Source organism: Siphateles boraxobius, unplaced genomic scaffold (genome assembly GCF_051911475.1).
Source record: "Siphateles boraxobius isolate OS27281-9 unplaced genomic scaffold, OSU_SipBor_1 26, whole genome shotgun sequence".
Lineage (NCBI taxonomy): Eukaryota > Metazoa > Chordata > Actinopteri > Cypriniformes > Leuciscidae > Siphateles > Siphateles boraxobius.
The window spans coordinates 13,101,664-13,120,708 of record NW_027508876.1 but is presented as its reverse complement, the minus strand read 5'-3'; the positions used below and the strand labels follow the sequence as shown (position 1 = coordinate 13,120,708).

The 19,045-nt window shown below is 36.8% G+C and overlaps 1 protein-coding gene across 2 annotated transcripts in view; it reads left to right on the top strand.

The window, feature by feature from the left end:
- The window catches only part of tmem108 (transmembrane protein 108), a 65,589-nt gene extending 55,165 nt beyond the window's left edge, over positions 1-10,424 (top strand). For both annotated transcript variants that reach the window (XM_077244334.1, XM_077244333.1), the window contains exons 3-5: positions 6,031-7,245; positions 7,480-7,631; positions 10,185-10,424. In XM_077244334.1, coding sequence (XP_077100449.1) covers positions 6,031-7,245; positions 7,480-7,631; positions 10,185-10,301 — 1,484 coding nt within the window. In that variant the 3' untranslated portion in view covers positions 10,302-10,424. The remainder of the gene's footprint in view (positions 1-6,030; positions 7,246-7,479; positions 7,632-10,184) is intronic.
- The last annotated feature ends 8,621 nt before the right edge of the window (positions 10,425-19,045 follow it).

The window sequence follows — 19,045 nt, the reverse complement described above, 5'->3', positions numbered from 1 at the left end:
AAGCTGTAAACCCATACAATCTGTCGAGGCCGTTTGAGATCTCAGTATCTGCAGCTCTAATGTGAGAGACTTGCAGACAGTTCAAGGATCACAGTGGGCAGGATGGTTCTTTCATGTGATTTATTTATGTCATAGCTATATGTATGACTTTAGGAATGTCACAGGCTACATAAACATTCCAAAGACTTTTAATTTCCGTTAATTTCCCCCTTTCCATGACCTTGCTCACATGCACTTGTAGCATATCAGATGGAAATTATCATCAAGATTGTGGTTCAAGGCTGCTGGAGCAATGCATACTAATACCTAGCTGGCTTTTGACCCGGCACTTAGGGTTAAACCAGTATCAGAATCACAGTTTAAAAAATTTTTGGGAGTACAAAACATGTTTTAAAGATCGTTCAAAAATATACCATGGGCTGTCAACCTGTTGAAATGACAAGAAATTGGTCCATATGTCCATATGGGATTTAAGATGTTATCTGCTAAAAATGTTATGCTCTGCTGAAGTTCTGAAAAATTTGGCACATGCTGCACAACTTACAAAACTTGAATATGTATATATTTTCAGTAAATAATGACTTGAATGATAATCGACTTTTATGGTACTATGACTTGAATTGATAATCGACTTTTATGGCACTCTTTTCTTGTATGAGAAAAAACAGTGTGAACATTTTTCAAAATGTCTTCTGGAGAAACAACATTTTCATAAATCTTCTTTATTTCTAAGAAAGTTCCAAAATATAAAAGACCTTAAACAAAAACTGTGATATAGTTCTATGTCAGAGAAAGACTCCAGCACCCATACATCTGTGAATGTTGTATTTTAAATCAGCAGATGGCAGCGCATGTAATTTTGTAATGAAAGTCATTTTTTAGCACAGAAACAGAGGAAGCAATTATTGCAAGGTTAATCATTCCATGTGCAAGCTCTAGCTTTTCAAACTAATTTATCTACTGAACAATAACAAAGAACTTTTGCATATGCCTTTTCCCTTATATTCTACGTTTTATTCGGGTTCTCAGCCGTTTTGTGGAGTACTAGTGTCTTGTCGCTCTCTTTTGATTCACACCTCTCCTCTCTTTACAGCACCATTCACTCTGTTTCATAATGAATGTTTTTGCTGGACTTTCCATCATTTTGGTTTTTCAATTTGCTTTCATTGCTGACACCTCTCCTGTTTCTGTGTGAAAGACCTGGTTAGACATTTACTCTATCAACATAGTGCTGCTGCTCTGGCTAATTACACATCTCTGAACATGACATTGCATGTACACACACACATATGCTGTATGTGACATTGATTAATACATGCACACACACACACACACCTTAATTCTGTGAATGGGTACTCCTTTCTAGTCTATGCTCATTTGACTTGTTAAGGCTAATTTCAGTTTTTAACAATACAAAAATTAAATGGTGTATGATTATTTGAGTCTTGGTTCAGATTATTATATTTTACATGGAATAATTCATATTTTAAGATGGAAAGTCAGAGACAAGGGTAAAATAAAATATATCTACCATTCAAAATTTGGTGTCAGTACATTTTCTAAAGAAATGAATACTGCTTTTAATTATCTTGCTGGGTGATCTGAAATGCATCACAGTTTCCACAAAAATATTAAGCAACTAACATTGGTAATAAGAAATGTTTTTTGAGAACCAAATCAGGTAGTGTCAGGTATATAGTCATTTGCTCGTTTAGTTTAATTATAATGGACTTTTAGTTTGCTTCTCATTATTTCCTGTTGTCTTTGTTCATGTTTCCCACCATCGTTAGTTACTATGGCAATTCATCTGATCATCACACCTGTCTTTTAGTTCATTATCATTGTGTATTTAAGTTCCTTGTTTCTCTGCCTTGATTGTCTGTTATTTGTTTGTGTATCACACGCTGTTTCGTTACCTGTGGATTATCTGAGTTTGTTTGCTCTTCTTCTGTGGACCTTATTCACTGCGATCGTGACAATCAGATAATGATTTCTGAAGGATCATGTGACACGAAAGACTGGAGTAATGATGCTGAAAATTAAACTTTGCCGTCAAAGAGATAAATTACATTTTAAAATGTATTAAAATAGAAACTAGTTATTTTACATTGTTATAATATTTCACAATATTACTGCATTTTTCATTAAATAAAGGCAACCTTAGTGAACATAAGAAAAACATTTAAAAAAAAAAAAATTCTGGTATAGCTTTAATAAAAATCAAGCACCGGGGCATTAGAAGTGCCGGTAGTTGATTTAACACCCACATGCCTCTTATGGTCCAGTGCTCATCTTGCAAAGTATCCAGTGTGTGTTTTCACCCAGTGCTATGATTGTATTATGTGCTGTCCTCCTCTGCCTCCCCCTCACTATTACACTGTGAGTCCGAGAAGTGTAAGAGTGTGTGTGAGCATAAATGTCACTAGAGAGTGAGTCATTCATTGATGGATGGGAGATAACCTTGATAATGCCAGTGTTTTTAAAAGCAAAAAATAGTAATATCTTGCCTTCTTTATAACTTCCATTCATTCACATGTACTACCACACACAAACAGTATGTCACTCATAGATTAACGTGATTTGTTAAATTGCATGTTCCTGGATCATTATTTGTTGTTTCTGGAACAACATCTCAATTAAACAATCATACTCCTAATCTGAGACTCAGACAGACCACCCACAGTCTGTTCACTGATGGTGATGACGATTTCAATCACACAAAATGACGATTGATAATCTGACTATTGATAAAGTGGCAATCTCACAATCTGTTACGCTGCTTCTGGGATTGTGCTCAAGCTTTGGATTTTTCAAAGATCACCTTAGTAGTACCAAATCTTTTAAAGATACTCATTTCTTTTGAATGGACACAAACTCTACACAATTCCATAATTTTCTGTACATCCTAGTATATATGCTAGTATGCTTTCCCCATGTGGCAGCTAGAAACAGTAAAGGTACTCTATGCCATTTTGTAGTATAAAGTGTGAATAGTGTGTTCACACTAAAAGTTCCAAAAAGAAAAATACTTCAAATACCTGGATGATGTACTTAATTAACCAAAAGATCTGGGGCCTGATGTATAAACGTTGCGTACGCACAAAATAGGCATAGAAATATGCATACGCATTTTTCCATGCACATATCGGTATTTATAAAAAATAAACTTGGCGTAAATAAGTGCGCACCGTAAGGATGCTCTAGACCGTGCGTACGCACTCTTTTAGAAGAGTATGTGTTTTGGCGACACCGATGGTGAGCTGGAGTTAAATGTCTTTTTGGTCACTTTTAGACAGAAAATCTAAAGAAAATTATACATATACAGAAAGATAATACAAATATAATTTCACAAACCAAGCCTATCACATGAAGCAAACATCCATCCCTTCTTAAATGTCCGCGCCAGCGAGCGCATTTGGCTGTTTAGTGAAACTGACGCATAGCATAACGCATCTAAAACCGTAAATCTTCATTATAAGTCCTAATCATAAATACAGTTCATGTTCACAATAACAGTTTAAATAAATAAAACAATGATTTAAACTTTGTTTTACTTCTGTTGTAAAGATTTAGATTAAATATGCCATTCTGATTAATGTAGTTAAACACTTAAATTACATGAAATCATTACAGAGAAGTTAGAAAAAATTTTATATTCAATAAATAGAAATATTTGTTGTGGATGCAATGCTTTCGAACACTTTTCCTCTGGCATGGTGTGTTTTAATGTTCTAACTACAGGGATAATTGCTTATCATGATAATAGCAGATTGTCTGAGAAAATGGTTTCGTGCAAATAATGCACAACAAGGTCTATCTGTTTCCATTAAAAACATAATCAATTAAAAATACTCTTTGGCCAGTGGAAAAGATTAAGAAAAACTTTCTCCGAAATGTATTCTATACTATTTGATTTATTTATTCAAAAACAAGTCAAGGATAGGCTACTAGTTTTTATTGATGTAACTAATGTGACAGCACAGCCGCATTTCATATTTTCCTAATGTCTTGTACCGTTAAACATGTTATCACGTGGATGAATAATCATATGCAAATGATATGCAGATGAGGATATGCATAGTAAAACTAGGCGTTGTAAGCTCCATATATGTTTGTTTCGGGAGGAGACGCATGTGCGCACAATCTTCCGCTAACTGGGATTTATAAAGTGAATTCTGCGCAGGTTCTGGCGTACGCACGATTTTATAAGTATGAATATTTTTTTTTTGCGTACGCCATTTTTAGCTTTCTGGCGAACGTACACTTTTAGTAAGGATCCTACGCACAGTTTTATAAATGAGGCCCCTGGTGTGGAAAAGTGTGGAATGTTGGACACGTCATGCATAGTATGCTATTATATATTATCCTGTACTGTATATGCATACTATTCCATATAGCAGAAATAGTAAGATTAAATCAAGACAAGTCAAGTCACCTTCATTTAAATAGCGCTTTTTACAATACAGATTGTTTCAAAGCAGTTTTACAGCGATAACAGGAAATTAATACAACAAAGATTGTTTTGGTTGTCCAGCAGATTAGCATGCTAGTACAGACTAGATTAGCATGCTAGAATGCTTATATTTTGTCTTTAATGATGTGATCTCGGACTTTGTTGGCTTCTGATTTTCTCATTTGATAATCTTTGATATAACACATCATTCATATCAACAGAACACAATCCAGAGGGAACAGACAAGCCATCAAAATACCAAGATAAAAACTCAGTCCAAACTGAGTAATCACTGATTTTTTTATGCTAACAGACTTGAAAGCCATTTCCAAACTTTTACATTTTTTTAAATTATAAATTAGAAAACATGACTTGGTTAATAGGACAGCGGTGTGTTTACATGGGACCAGGGAGCTCATGATCAGATGATTTCAGTGGCTGTGTGAACCTTAAGATCCACGGCTTGTTAAACGCTCTGGGATGTGTGCAGAGGGGAGCGTGCTTGAGAGCTTGTGCCTGATCTAAACGCGCCACTTTGTTGTGAAATAAGCAGTGTTTCATGTTTTATTTACAGGGTGATGTTTTATTAATGCTGCGCTGGATTGGAATGGCTGAATGGGAGATGTAATACATTTTGATTCCAAAACAAAAAAGGACATGGCAAATACCTTCAATTCTAATGTACTGTGGTTGTGAACTTTGAAATCAGCACGGTCATGTTGTCAGCACAGCCATGTCGGTTTCTAGCATGGGCATGCTCGTGTTTGATATGGTAATTATGAATTAGCATTAGCACTTGAAAGAAAAACTGTCTGTTTATCTCTCTTCTTCACAGCTGGTTTAGAAAAGAAGTTTGTTCCAATGAAGTTTGTTATTCATGATAGTCAGTAGTGAAGGGTTTGGGACTTTGTTTGTTTTTGTGTTGCAATTAGCCAATCAGTGGTGTCATGATGTAATTTTCCTTTACATCATGCTTTGGTCGGGTCAAGCTTTGTTCTGATTATTGAATAAAAACAGAATCTTAGAAGGGTTCTTTGTGTATAGCATGAAACGCATATCTTATAAAGAATGTCACATTTTGAACACCTACAGGTCAACAATGACGTCAACAATGACGATTGCTCAGTAGCTGGTGTTGAACTGACTCAGACTCAGATGTCTTCTTGATATTGTTTGTGATGTTGTTCTCTCATCTCTCACTGCCTTCCATCTTCTAAGAGCTGAATCTTGGTTTCTATAGCAACTAAAATAGCATGCAGATGAAACAATGTCCTTACTCTGATCATCAGGTGTCATGTTTTTAAGTATGAAGTGGCAACATAAAACACCATTTTGAACCATAATGCAGGGTCCCATTTGTTGACCCATTTGTGGTGATGTCATTAAGACACTTATTAACCATAACAGCATTCAGACTGTTCAAAACTGTTCCTTGACTCATCTCTGAATGGCCCTGTAAGAACGTCATTGTGGACTAATAAAGCTTGAACTAAATGTTTACTTGGTGCAGTGAGATTTGATATTTGCATAAACTATTTTTGTCTAAATTCCTCTCACTGTCTGTTTTCCTTTCTCAGGTGTTCTACTGGTTCTGTTTGTGCCAGTTGGGGTGGTGTGCTCTGCAGAAGAGCTTCAACCCAGCCAAACCCTTTGGGATCTTGTCTCCATGTCAACAACAAGGACAAGAACCCTCTCCACCCTCTCACCGGGGCCCTTGAGCTGGCAGGAGGGTTCCAGCACTAGGGATCTGCACAACCAGGCACTGGCCTCTCTAGAAGCCATCCGTAGACCCACTACTGTCGACCCATTCCAGACACCGAAGACCACTGTACCTTCTGCCATAGTTCAGACATCAATAGGGGTCCATCCAGTTGATCCCAGGGATCAGCAACCAACTCGTATCCCTCTTTCAAAAGCAGAAGCGCCCCAAATGACCTCTGGAAGTATGTTCAAAAGAACAAACTCTGGGTTTTTCACCCCCAGAACCCAAGAGCAGAACTTTAGCACTAATACCGATAAGCCGAGTACAATCAGTAGAAAGCCAGTGAACCGGTTTGAGCCCTCAGGTTTGGTCCATAGGAATCAGATCAGTGCTACTGCATTGGACAGTGGAAACCAAACCACAAATTCTGGCTCGGGTCATTATTTTTTCTCAGGGACTGAAAGTGATGTGACCCAAGACACTGGAGAGATGGGAGTAGAGGGCCCCATTGATCCTATACAACATCAGTCATCACAATTCTTTTCACTCTTTAAATCCCACAAAGGACAGAATGCGGACAAGTCGGCTCCACATCACACCATTACATTGCGCGACGTGTCTTCAACAGAGAATCCCACTCTCCCTTTGGAAACGTTGAGAGGGGCTTTAGCACAAACTGACATCCAGTCTCCTTCTCCAGCTCTAGCCCCACCTTCCGACCACATTACCACATCAAATCCCACTTCTAGAGTAGAGAATGGAAGCTCTGTGGAAGTCCAAGTTGGTAGGGATGGAACCACCAACATGACCATTGATTCTTTTGTCTCCCTGACCAATGTCACAGACGTTATCAACAGCACTGGAGCCTCATGGCCTGCAGCGAATGATCCAGACACATCAGAGGCACCCTCCACAGCTAGCGGGAGCTTCATGAACAGGCAGGTCCCAGCCACCACACAAGGCCCATGGGGGTCTGGAAACCAGTCAGGCCCTGCGTTGGGTCCTCCTCACAAAAAGTACACCATCTGCCTGGACAAAATGGACATTGTGTGGTTGGTTCTTGCCATTAGCGTGCCTGTCTCCTCATGCTGTGAGTAACCAATATCACACTTCCTCCAGCTTTGAAAACTTGAGCTTTCTGTCATAATTTTTGACAGGAACTTTTCCAAAGAAGCAGGATAACATAATATTCCATTTGTGGCTTGGTATATTATGCTTACAACTTTTCTGAAACGCATCATACAAAATTCAGAAGTGGTCTTAAAGCTAAAATAGAGTTAGATTTTGAATTTTAATCTTTTAATTCATGTCTTCTTCTCTTCAGCCGTGCTACTTACCGTATGCTGTATGAGGAAAAAGAAGAAGTCATCTACTCAGGAGAACAACTTGAGCTACTGGAATGACGCCATCACCATGGATTACTTCACCCGCCATGCTGTGGAGCTCCCACGCGAGATACAATCACTAGAGACTGAGGTACTGACTGCCGCTGCTTTTTGCGTTTAAAGCTGTTATGTAACGGAAGTAGCAACAGATCTTCTCTTCCGTATTGTGATGTACCAGTGAAAAAAAGAACTTAACTGGCACAAGCAACCGTAGAGAAGTCGTTGTGCAACTGGAAGATCACATTATGATATTTTAAGTTAAAATTACAAGGGTCAATTTTTTTAGTTTTCATTGTGAATCGTTCACAATAAGACCAATTATATGCGGAATATAGAAGTAAATTTCCATTTCGTACTGACCTCAAAGATGCAATTATGATGTGGAAGCATATCCCAAATCTTAACTGCTCTTCTGCTACACACTCAAAAGTATGTACTTTTTTCACAGAGTACATACTTTAGTGCATTGTATATAAGCAGGTGAACTGGAATGCAGCACAACTAATTGGGTGAGTTCCTAGGGCTCTAAGTAAGCCCCAGAATGTTTCTTACATGTCTAGCGGTTAATACATGTGCTCTGACATACTGAGCTGTGGTGCTCGTGTGGTTGATTTGGGTTCAATTCCCGCTCGCAACATTTCATGATCCTGTTCCCCCTCTCTTTTTTCTCCATCATTTGGCTTCACTACACTACTTCACTACCCTTCATTTCACTATACTATCCCTTTAAAAGTGCAGAGAAGGCCAACAAAAATTGAAGAATGTTTTAAGCATATGGTTTTTGCCATTTACAGCAATTAACCTTTAATTTAACTTTATGCTTTTATGAACAGAAAATGTTTTGCTGTTAATATCATTTACTCTATGAATAATATATCTGGCTGATTGGCACGAATGACTTAGGTGCTATCGATCTAACACGTTAATTTAACTAATTAGTTATGGAACTCAGACCCATGTAGGCCATCTTACATTTCATAGAGTTGATTGGTGATCAACATGAAACTGTGCAACAACTTACTGCATGATGTAGCCTATAGAATGTGGCAATACCTCTTATATTCAAGATATCAGGGCAAAATGCCCCAGTATGAGTTTTTGTCTCATATTTATATCATATGATATAATATAGTTAAAAACAATATCACACAAGTGCTGTTTTTGTTCCCAATAGCTGGAGTGCAAATGATTTTGATTTTATACAACAGTTTTCAATTTTGCTTAAGAAAATACTACCTGTAAAGCTAGAGGAGAACTGTTGTGCATCTCCCAACATCATACAGCGGTGTTTCGTTTTTCAACGATTCCGCATTTTTAGCGAATCAATCGGGTGAAGCAATGATTCAATGGCCCATTCATAAAGAGAACCGTTTACTTAATTCCTGAATGAATCAGCCGTTTGAACAAATCGAATGAATGAATGAATGACTCAATTACTTACTTATTTAGACAGTTAACGCCACCTACTGGTAGGTTGGTTGTTAACCAAACTGCTTTGTTGAATCAAATAAAATATTTCATTTGTTAAAGCTACTTTTTGTGATGTCTTTTTGATGCTTTTCTCATTTAGCACAATACATACTTTTCGGGGGTAATTTCTCAGGCAGATTTTATGTGCGATTAATTGGATTAATTGGCACATCATGCAATTAATTAGATTACAAATTTGAATCGCTTGACAGCACTCATGACTTTTTTTTTTTTAAATGAAATGAATAGTAATCATTGCAATCAAGACAATGTGTGCTTGAAAAACTCACTTAATGGTAACTGAGAGTGTTTTAACATGATTTCCATTCACTTTACATATTGCCACCTGTGTCCAGTGACCAGATTTCTCATTTAAAAAACTCACGTTTATGGTAGTTTTTTTCCCTGAACCTTTTGTCAGATTGTTTCCATAACCCCTTCATTGACATTTTCCATAACCCCTTCATTGACATTTTCCATTTCAACCTCTCCATGCTTCTTGTTTTCCACCTTTTCATTCCTGCTTGCTGACATTTTCTGACAGGAGTGTGATGATGATGGTGATGATGATGATGATGATGAATCGTGTTTTGGATGCCGGTGACCCAGGTGTTCATATCTTCCTTTACCTCTCTTAAAGAACCAACAGAGACATCCACTCCCTTCCTTTATTCCTTTGTCCTCAGTATTCCACTATATCAGTGTTTTTTAGTTGACTATTGTACCTTATGCTTTACATTTTTTATTAGTCCCTCAGTTTAGATAGATAGATCGATAGATAGATTTGATAATAGTTGGATGGATGTATTAATTTTGATGTCTCTGAATTAGAATTCCCAATATGTGTGACCAAATACGAATGAATGATGAAATACATCGTCTTAGAATCTAGACCCTCATAATAAGTTGTCTTTCCCCACAGGTGCAATTTAACCTGCTTCTTCCTTCATTTCCTCCCATTTATTTCACACACACCGTCTCCATGGCAATAGAGCTCAATCACTACACCATAGAAATGCACATTTGTGTCTATAAGAAGTTAAGAACATAGATCCTAAGAAGAATACCTGTTCCTTTCACCTTAACTGCATTTAGCTTTGTAGCAGCTGCTCTTAAGTGATTAGCTTTTTAGTTAGCCTGAAAGCAAGTGCTAATGTTGTTCTTTGTGTTTCAGGATCAGGAGACGTGTCTGCCCCCTAATGGTGACTACAGCGACAGCGGTGTGGTTCTGGTTAACCCCTTTTGCCAAGAGACTCTCTTTATCAACAGAGACAAGGCCTCTGATATCTAAACACACTATATTAAAAGGAGACAAAATCCCTGAGGATTTTCCAGTCTCTTTTCTTTGCTTGGATTTTTTAAAAATATATATAAATAAATAAAAATATATATATATACACACACAAATATGCGGTGGACCCTCAAAGACTGCAGTTTATATATGAAACTGGTTTCAAGGAGCTGAAAGAATATTACAAAAAAGAACAAATGTTATTTACTATGAGGTGGAGCCCTTGCATATTTTTCTGATGTGGATTTTCTACCAATGCTTCATTGTGATAAGGGTTTTTATGTCTTTTTTGAATAAAAACAGTAAATGTTGTTGCTCATATGTTCCAGTGGCTTTGGTTGTGCAGAGTGCTGAGAAACATGGCGCGTGGTGTAAGGATGCTTGTGTGACGTTACCCAAAATACTTAATATGATTACTTAAAAAAAGCCTGCCGCACTTGAATTCCGTATGTAAGGGGTAAAGGGCATTGATTCTGGAACGGTTCTGGGATGGGTCCAATGGGTACTGCAGCAACCCTCGCTTCCCTCATGGAGGAACTCGAGTTGATTTCCTGTTTGCATTTGATGGACGAGCCAGGACGACGAATCATGACTCTCTGAGATGTTTGTCCCCAGTTGAGTCACCAGCCAAAAGACAAAACGACAATTGTCCCATTCCTTAGATGTCTGAGATGTTTTCATGAGTGTATATGTCTTGTTGCATGCATCTGAGGTGTATGTGTGTCTTTAGACTATATGAAACAGGATTTTGTTTCTATCAAGATGTGGTTAAACCCTAAGTCCCTAAAATTCACGTCGACAGTTGCACAAGCAAGTAGGAAAAATTATTAAATGCCAATGAAATGTCTCATACAAAGGCCTTTATATGGAAATATTACTGTGCTCCACATTTCACATCATATTTGTTCATATCGTATGTGTTTGTGTTCAACTTAGCAGGGCTAAGCATTATACTGTATAACTGTAGTGGAAATGCATTTTTTTAATGAACCCATTTGTTTTATTTGCTATGTCATGCTCTGATGAAAATGACACTACTATTGCTTCACAGGTTGGCGCTCTGTATATATATATATATATATATATATATATATATATATATATATATATATTGTTAGAAGACATGTTTTTCTTAGTGAAGGGTGAACGAGTGTTTTTGTTCTGTCTGTCTATCTCTGTCCCTTGTGTGAACATTGACGAGAATAAATGAGACCAAAATTAATTCCTTATATTTCTCTTTGATTCTCGGTGCTTACTGCTCTGTTGTACAGATTTTTGTTTTTTTTAGATGAATGTCAATGATGTCACTGGATGTAATAGTGTAATTGTTAGATATAAAGACATACAGAGAAACTATTTTATTTTGTACTCTCTTTGAACATGTGCCACTAAGGTTGGTAACATGTAATAAGACCCTATCATAATTTTTTCTCAATATACATATCTAATTTTTTTGCTGTGAGCTAAGCAGATTTTTTTAATATATATATATATATATATATATATATATATATATATATATATATATATATATATATATATATATATATATATTGTTTAAATGTATTTGTTTATTCCGTCCTTTTTGTGTGCTGGCATGAGTTTTAAATATGTAAGCAGAGGGAGCGATAATTGCTCAGCTGACAAGATAAACTGCTCTCACATATTATGAATCATGTCTAATCTTTTGTAGCACATAAACTGTACTTTTTACTGCTGAGCGATACAAATAAAAAGGCTTTTGAAGCTTCTTCAGTCTGTAACTGATTCTTTTCTATCTTGGGGTTTTGTATCTGTTAAAAGTGTCAATATTTACAGCAAAATCTGTTAAAAAAGCAAAGTGGAGCACAAATGCCAATGTTTTCCCCCTGATTTAAATGGGTTATATGGTTTCTGGAATTTTCCCTGTTCACACTATATGCTGAATGAAGCTTTTCTATTCACAAGCTGTTCAGTGTGTCACAACTGGGACGTTCACTGGATCACCCATTCATTCATGGTCTCTCAAAAGTCGACAGATGTTTGTAGCCCTTTTATAAACCCTCTCGATCACACGCTAGAATGCAGTTAGGTGTTCTAGTCTTTAATTTGCAAATTCTGCATTTATTTGAGAAATTTGCCTTATATAAAACAATACAAATATATTAGGCCTATATGCATCTTTATGCTGTCTGTGTGTTAAATCTGAGAAAAAAAATCCAGTTCAAGAGGGATGCTTGACTTTTGCATTAAAATATCCTAACGTTTCCACTTTTACTGCCGTAGAAACCAAGGCTGCATCAGAAAAGCTGCCTTTGATATCCCACAATCCTATGCGTTCCTTTTGGTGACAGTTGAGCTTGAAAAAGAAAGATGGCGTCTGAAAGTCAGCGTCAGTTTGTGACTTCTGATGTCAAATTTCTACTGTAGTTATTAAATATTTGGGTAACACTTTACAATAAGGTCAATTGGTTAACATTGGTTAATGTATTAACTAACTAAACTGTTACGCTGACTCAGAAGTCTGTCCAAAATCAGTTTCCTGAAGGTACCATAAGGCATTGAGACAAAAAGTCAGCTGCCTAAGTTTAGCATATTTCCCTATAGTATAGGTGAAAAAGAGTATATGTGACAAAAGAAATATGTCTGAATTCACAGTACTCATAAAACAGTAAACAAAAAGTACCCAGATGACCTACTTCAACTAGATTCTGAAGTAAGCATTCGATGGACACTTTACTATCTCATGAGGCCATTGGAGAGGATTTATGAATGCAGTGAAGCAACGTAACTGATTCTAGTAGGTCACATGATAATGACAACATGACGAATGTCATGAGTCCAGATTACATTCATACTACACACACTCATACTATATAGAATGGACTTTTTTAGTGGTGTAAAGTAATTACTTGTTCAAAATAAGTACCTACTCAAGAGAGTGTGTGATTTTGGGGGCAGCCCATGGCAATGGGTGAATCAAATGACCCAAGAAGAATTTTGGATAAGACGAGAAATAAAACAACAATCAATATCGTTGTGGCATTTCCTAACACTGTTTAACAAAAGCCTATGGCAGTGTAATTAAATACAGTGGGTCTATGTATTATATATTAATAGTAAGTCAGCCTTTTTTCAAATGCTGTGGAAAATGTACTTTTAGTATGATTGGTTTGAACACGTATAACTGAGCTGCCTTATCCCACAATTTAATTAGACAATTAGTGTAAGTAGTAATTTAGCATTAAACATTATGTTACTCGCAGAAAATGTATTCGAATAAAAAGTCAGGATCAAACGTAGGGGTTATAGATCCAATCCCATCGGATTGATTTCCATTGGCAGTGGAGGTAAAGACGACAACTCCCATCATTCCATGCTCCTTCACAGTGTCATCAAGCCTCACCTTTGTTACTGTTTTGAAAATGCGACCTTTAGACTAGTGGCCAAAATGACATACTATGTCTCTAAATTTATCATTAATAAAAATGGGCAATTCTTGTTTTTTTTTTTTGTTTTTTTTTATTGTTTAAATTTTTATGAAATTTTGCAACTTTTTTTTTATTAATGTGTACTCATAACCTTTGATCAAAATAACTTCCCCTCCTTCTTGCAACAACATCTCTTCTCTTCTCTGATGTTGTGTTTGGCGGGATCAACCTGTCACTCACATACGATCACAGCAGTAGCAAACCACAATTATCCAATCAACTTCTTAAAATATTATTGTTTTGTATTAATAACCAAATTAATTCTTTATATTATTTTTTATACATAAATAATATTTTTAATTGATCATTTCACATTTCTATTTAAAACAATTATATATATATATATATATATATATATATATATGTGTGTGTGTGTGTGTGTGTATATATATATATATATATATATATATTATATATATATATATATATTATATATATATATATATATATATATATAATTGTTTTGTAGAAAGGATGCTTTCTGTTAATCTAATGAAATTTTTCATCTAGATCACTTCCATTATGTGGGGTCCCTCAAGGGTCAATTTTAGGACCATTACTATTTTAAATGTTTATACTTCTGACAATGTATGACTTAATCTTTGGGATATGGCTTGTATTATCATTGCGCTGCTGATAACACAATTTTATTTTCCAGTATGCTAGGGGGGAAGAAATATTGTTTGTGAATGCCCTAAATTGCTTCGCTGACATCGGGAACTTAATGTTTACTTCCTAGAGTTAAATGGGAGCAAAACTGAACTTGTGATTTTTGTTTCCCAAGTCCTCTTTATGTAACATGTAAGCAGTGAGGGACAGGTGTTGGTGACTGATGTCATGGGAACTAATAAGAGTAACTATGGTGACAAACAAGGTACAAGGCAAAACAGGAACCAAACACAGGAAGTGAACACAGAAACAATGGGGAACTAAGAATTCAATTTAACATAAAAGTCCTACAGAACACAAGAGGGATCACTTTAACTGATCAAATAGGCCATCTGTCATCAAATGTACAAGAACATGTAAAGAGCCTTGGAGTGATTCTAGACTTATCTCTGCTTTTAAATAAGCAGATCTGTTGTCGTCAAGCGTAGCTTTTTCCACTTGAGATCTATTGCAAAAGTCTTCTTTCTAAACCAGATTATGTCCCTCTCGTTAATCTCATCAAAGTTAGATTCTTTCAACTCATTGTACACTGGGCTGCCTCAAACTGCCTTATTATTTTCACAGATGGTCCAAAATGCAGCCGCCGTGCTCCTTACAGGGTTTAGAGAAGGAGTGATCACATTTGACCAGTATTAACATCCCTACACTAGCTTCCCATAAAATGGAGGATAGATTTTAAAATGTTGCTTTATATTTATAACGCTTTATCAGCCCTTGTGCCTCAATATCTTCTTGACCCTCTTGTCCCTTACTCTCCTACGAGAGCATTGGAAATCTGACCAAGTTCTGTGGAAATCCCCAATTGTTGCTATAAATTGAAGGGTCATCATGCTTTTTCTATTGTAGGCCCCAAACCGGTTCCCAAACTGGGGTATGACTGTACCTCTGTAAAAGTTGGGTTTTAGCACTTACTAGCATGAAATAAACAAATATAGACACAGACTTTGCAAAGAGATCTATTTAAGACTCAAACTCTTGTCGATACAAAAACATACTCCGTGTGAGTACTTGTTTTTAAAGGTGCAATGTGTAAAATTTTTGAGTATCTATTAACAGAAATGCAATATGACATCCATAACTATGTGTTCAGTGGTGTATAAAGAACTTACTTAATAAACCGTAATGTTTTTATTACCTTAGAATGAGGCATTTATATCTACATAGGCGCGGGAATCCCCTTCTATGAAGGTCGACATATTGTGACGTCATGTTTCTACCGTAGCCGACAGCGAACAAACAGCGTGAGCGAACAAAGAGAAGCCGCAGAAAGCTGGAAGCTAGCCATAAACACCGTGAGTAATGACTTTTCCCTTGTCAGTGGCGTAAAATATGTAGTTGGATTGTTTCATGTAACTTTATTCTTCTCCCTCGCTGTGTTATGGCTTTGCTATGTGGGGATAAATGTGCTGGTTACGTTCGTGAGACAGCTGATTAGTACTCTTGTTATTGACCGTAAAACAGTTACAGGAATCACCAACCCATCGATCTTGGAAGCATTTTAAGTCGATCGAGTTTCCAAAATCAGAGAAAAAAGCCTATTGTGTGTAGTAAATGGTGTCTAGGGGATGCGGAGACGCGCGCGCTGTTACAATCACGTTATTTTTGCCGCACGCACCTTTGGGCTCATGCGGACGCGTCCAGTATAAACAAGGCTTAACGCTTTAACCAGCTCAGCCACAGTAACAGCTCAGTTTAGCCAGCTAAACTTTTACTACCCAGTTAGAAAAAATATATAGTTGCATAGTTTCATGTGGTTCTTCTCCCTCGCTATATTATGGGTTTGCTATGTGGGGAGAATGTGCTGGTTACGTTCGTGAGACAATCAACTAATTACTATTATTATATTACGTATTAAGACCCTTGATCCTCACCTGACTATGGCTTTGTAAACTTTATCCATGATGTGGTTTATAATGGACTGTGGTACAGAAACTTTGTTTACTCTGGCTGTTCTCTGCCGTCTCAGACGACGATGTTTGTCCCGTTTTAGCCACCGTAGCTTCTTCGAAAGGGAGGGGTGAGCGGTGGGCTGAGCCCTTAGTGTAAACTCGCAACCGAACCGCTAGATGTCGCTAAAAGTCACACATTATGCACCTTTAATGTTGATAATAAACTATACGGGCAAGAATGCAATTTTTCCAGAGTATATTCACACAGTTGCAAAAGTGATATTGATTTTATCCAACAGTTCAACAACCAAAAAGGTAATAATAATTTATGTACATTTTAAACACAGTAGTGTCAGTTTTGTTTGCTCTATTTTGCACTGAAATAATAGTTCCAACGAAAGCCACAGCAGAACTGCTCTCATTAGAGTTACAAACGATTTGCTCTTATTATCCAACCATGGTTGTATCTTTCAATTAGTGTTAGTGGATCTTAGTTTTGCATTTGATACCATCGACCACAACATTCTTTTGAATAAACTTGAAAATTACGTTGATATTAGTGGAAGTGCATTGGCATGGTTTAAATTATACTCATCTGACAGTTACCAATTTGTTGCACTAAAAAAGGGGTGTCATATTGATCACAAGTTCAGTATGGTGAAGTACCACAAGGCTCAGTACTAGGACTGTTGCTTTTCATTCTGTACATGCTACCCTTTGGAGATATCATTAGGAGGCATGGCATTAGTTTTCAGTTACGCTGATGATACTCAGCTCTATATTTATTTGCACCCTGACGAACCAGAACTGGGAACACTTCCTATAACACCCAAAGTATATAAGTGATTATCGTTATTACGATGGCATCTACGCTAATATTAGTCTGTCAGTCTCATCCTTATCCCAAGGTTACTGCAGTCAGTCGGATCCGTCCCATATCTGTATCAAAATGGTGGACATTCACCTAGACATGACCAAAAACGCAAAAACTTGAAAGTCAGCAGAGAACGTGTCTTCTAGTCAATCCCCTGTGCAGGCCTCATCCACATGACAGCAACCCTGATCCTAAGCAGAGACCACAAGAACCAGACAGGTCCTCCGCACAGATCCTGATGGCCAGCTTTGGCTCCATACCGACGTGATTAATCGATCTTCAAGCAAAAGGAACTGGATAAATATTTGAATGCTACCGATCCACAATCTGAATTCTGACTTGTGATGCAGCCTGGAATCATAATCACATCATGTTTGTTCGTTGGCCAGTAGAGAACTGGCCCCCGAAACTGAGCCTGGTTTCTCCCACAGTTTTTTTCTCCATTCGGTAACCAGATGGAGTTTGGGTTCCTTGCCACTGTCTTGCTTAGTTGGGGACACTTGAAGGGGTGGTATAATGCCATATTCACAAGATGTAAAATAAGTCTTTGATGTCCCCAGAGTATGTATGTGAATGTGTATGCTCAAAATACCCCACAGATATTTTTATATAGCATGTTAAAATTTTAACTTTTTGAGGGTGAGCAAAAACGCACCATTTTTGTGTCTGTCCCTTTAAATGCAAATTGAGCTGCTGCACAGAGGGCGGAGCTTCAACAGCTTCTGTCCTTTGACCTCAAACAGACATGCACTGAACTTTTTAAAAACTTTTAGCCTTTTCAAACCGTGTCAGGCAATGATAGAGGACTCAAGAAGAAGTGACAACATGTAGAATGCAACAGGATATTTCTGAATGGTTAGTTTTTCTAATTAATTCTGTCATGATAATCTATAAATGCTTTCCCGAGGGCAGGATTTATGTACATTTTAGGGTTCGTGATGTCACTAACCCGGGAGGAATGTGTAGTCCCTACCAGCCGTTTGTTGTAGTGCTTAAAAAGCAATTTCTTTAAAACAAAATATCTCCCTTTGGTTTGGACTTTGAGCGTTGTAACTTTGGAGATGTTGTTTATGCTCAAACAGCAACATTACACACTAACTAAAGTTAGAAAAGTCAAAAGTGAAATCATAATCAGCCACCCCTTTATTATTCAACAAAATTATTGATCTGACTGCAGGCTACTGATGCTATGGTATGAGAACTGAACTGAGCTGGACCATGACAAAAAATTGTTTGCAGAACTATTTATAGATGTTAAGATTTAATAACTGATGCTCTTTATTTACAACGGAACTGAATAAACACTGAACTGACTTCAGCTGAAAAGCAGCCGTTATAGATCATTTTCCTTATCACTGTTATCACTGTAGCCTTAAGCTAATAAATTAAGGTGAGTTGACTCGACTTGAACTGTTGTGCTTTCCAAGCAACAACATGTTTCGTTATTGAACTAATCTACTGTATATGGCTTATATAGAGGAGGGAGACTCAAGGATAATAATCTATTCATAAATACACTTCATTTTGTTTTTGAATGAATAAATGAATGAATTACTGACTGAATGAATGAATGAATGACTCACTCATTAAGACAGTGACGATTTTAGTTTAATATTTAAAAATATACCATCTTATATTTTTTTCTATTGAACATTTGTTTAATTTAAAACATTATCTCGTAACATTGTTTATGCCATTGTAATTGCATTCTTGCCACCTCTGAGCAGCATTAAACAGTGTGTAAATAGCCTACATGCAGCATGTGCCACTGCAGTGCAAAGATGGCTTTTGTTTCATTTGGTTCAAATAGTTGATTTAGTTAAATGTATTGCTTTATTTATA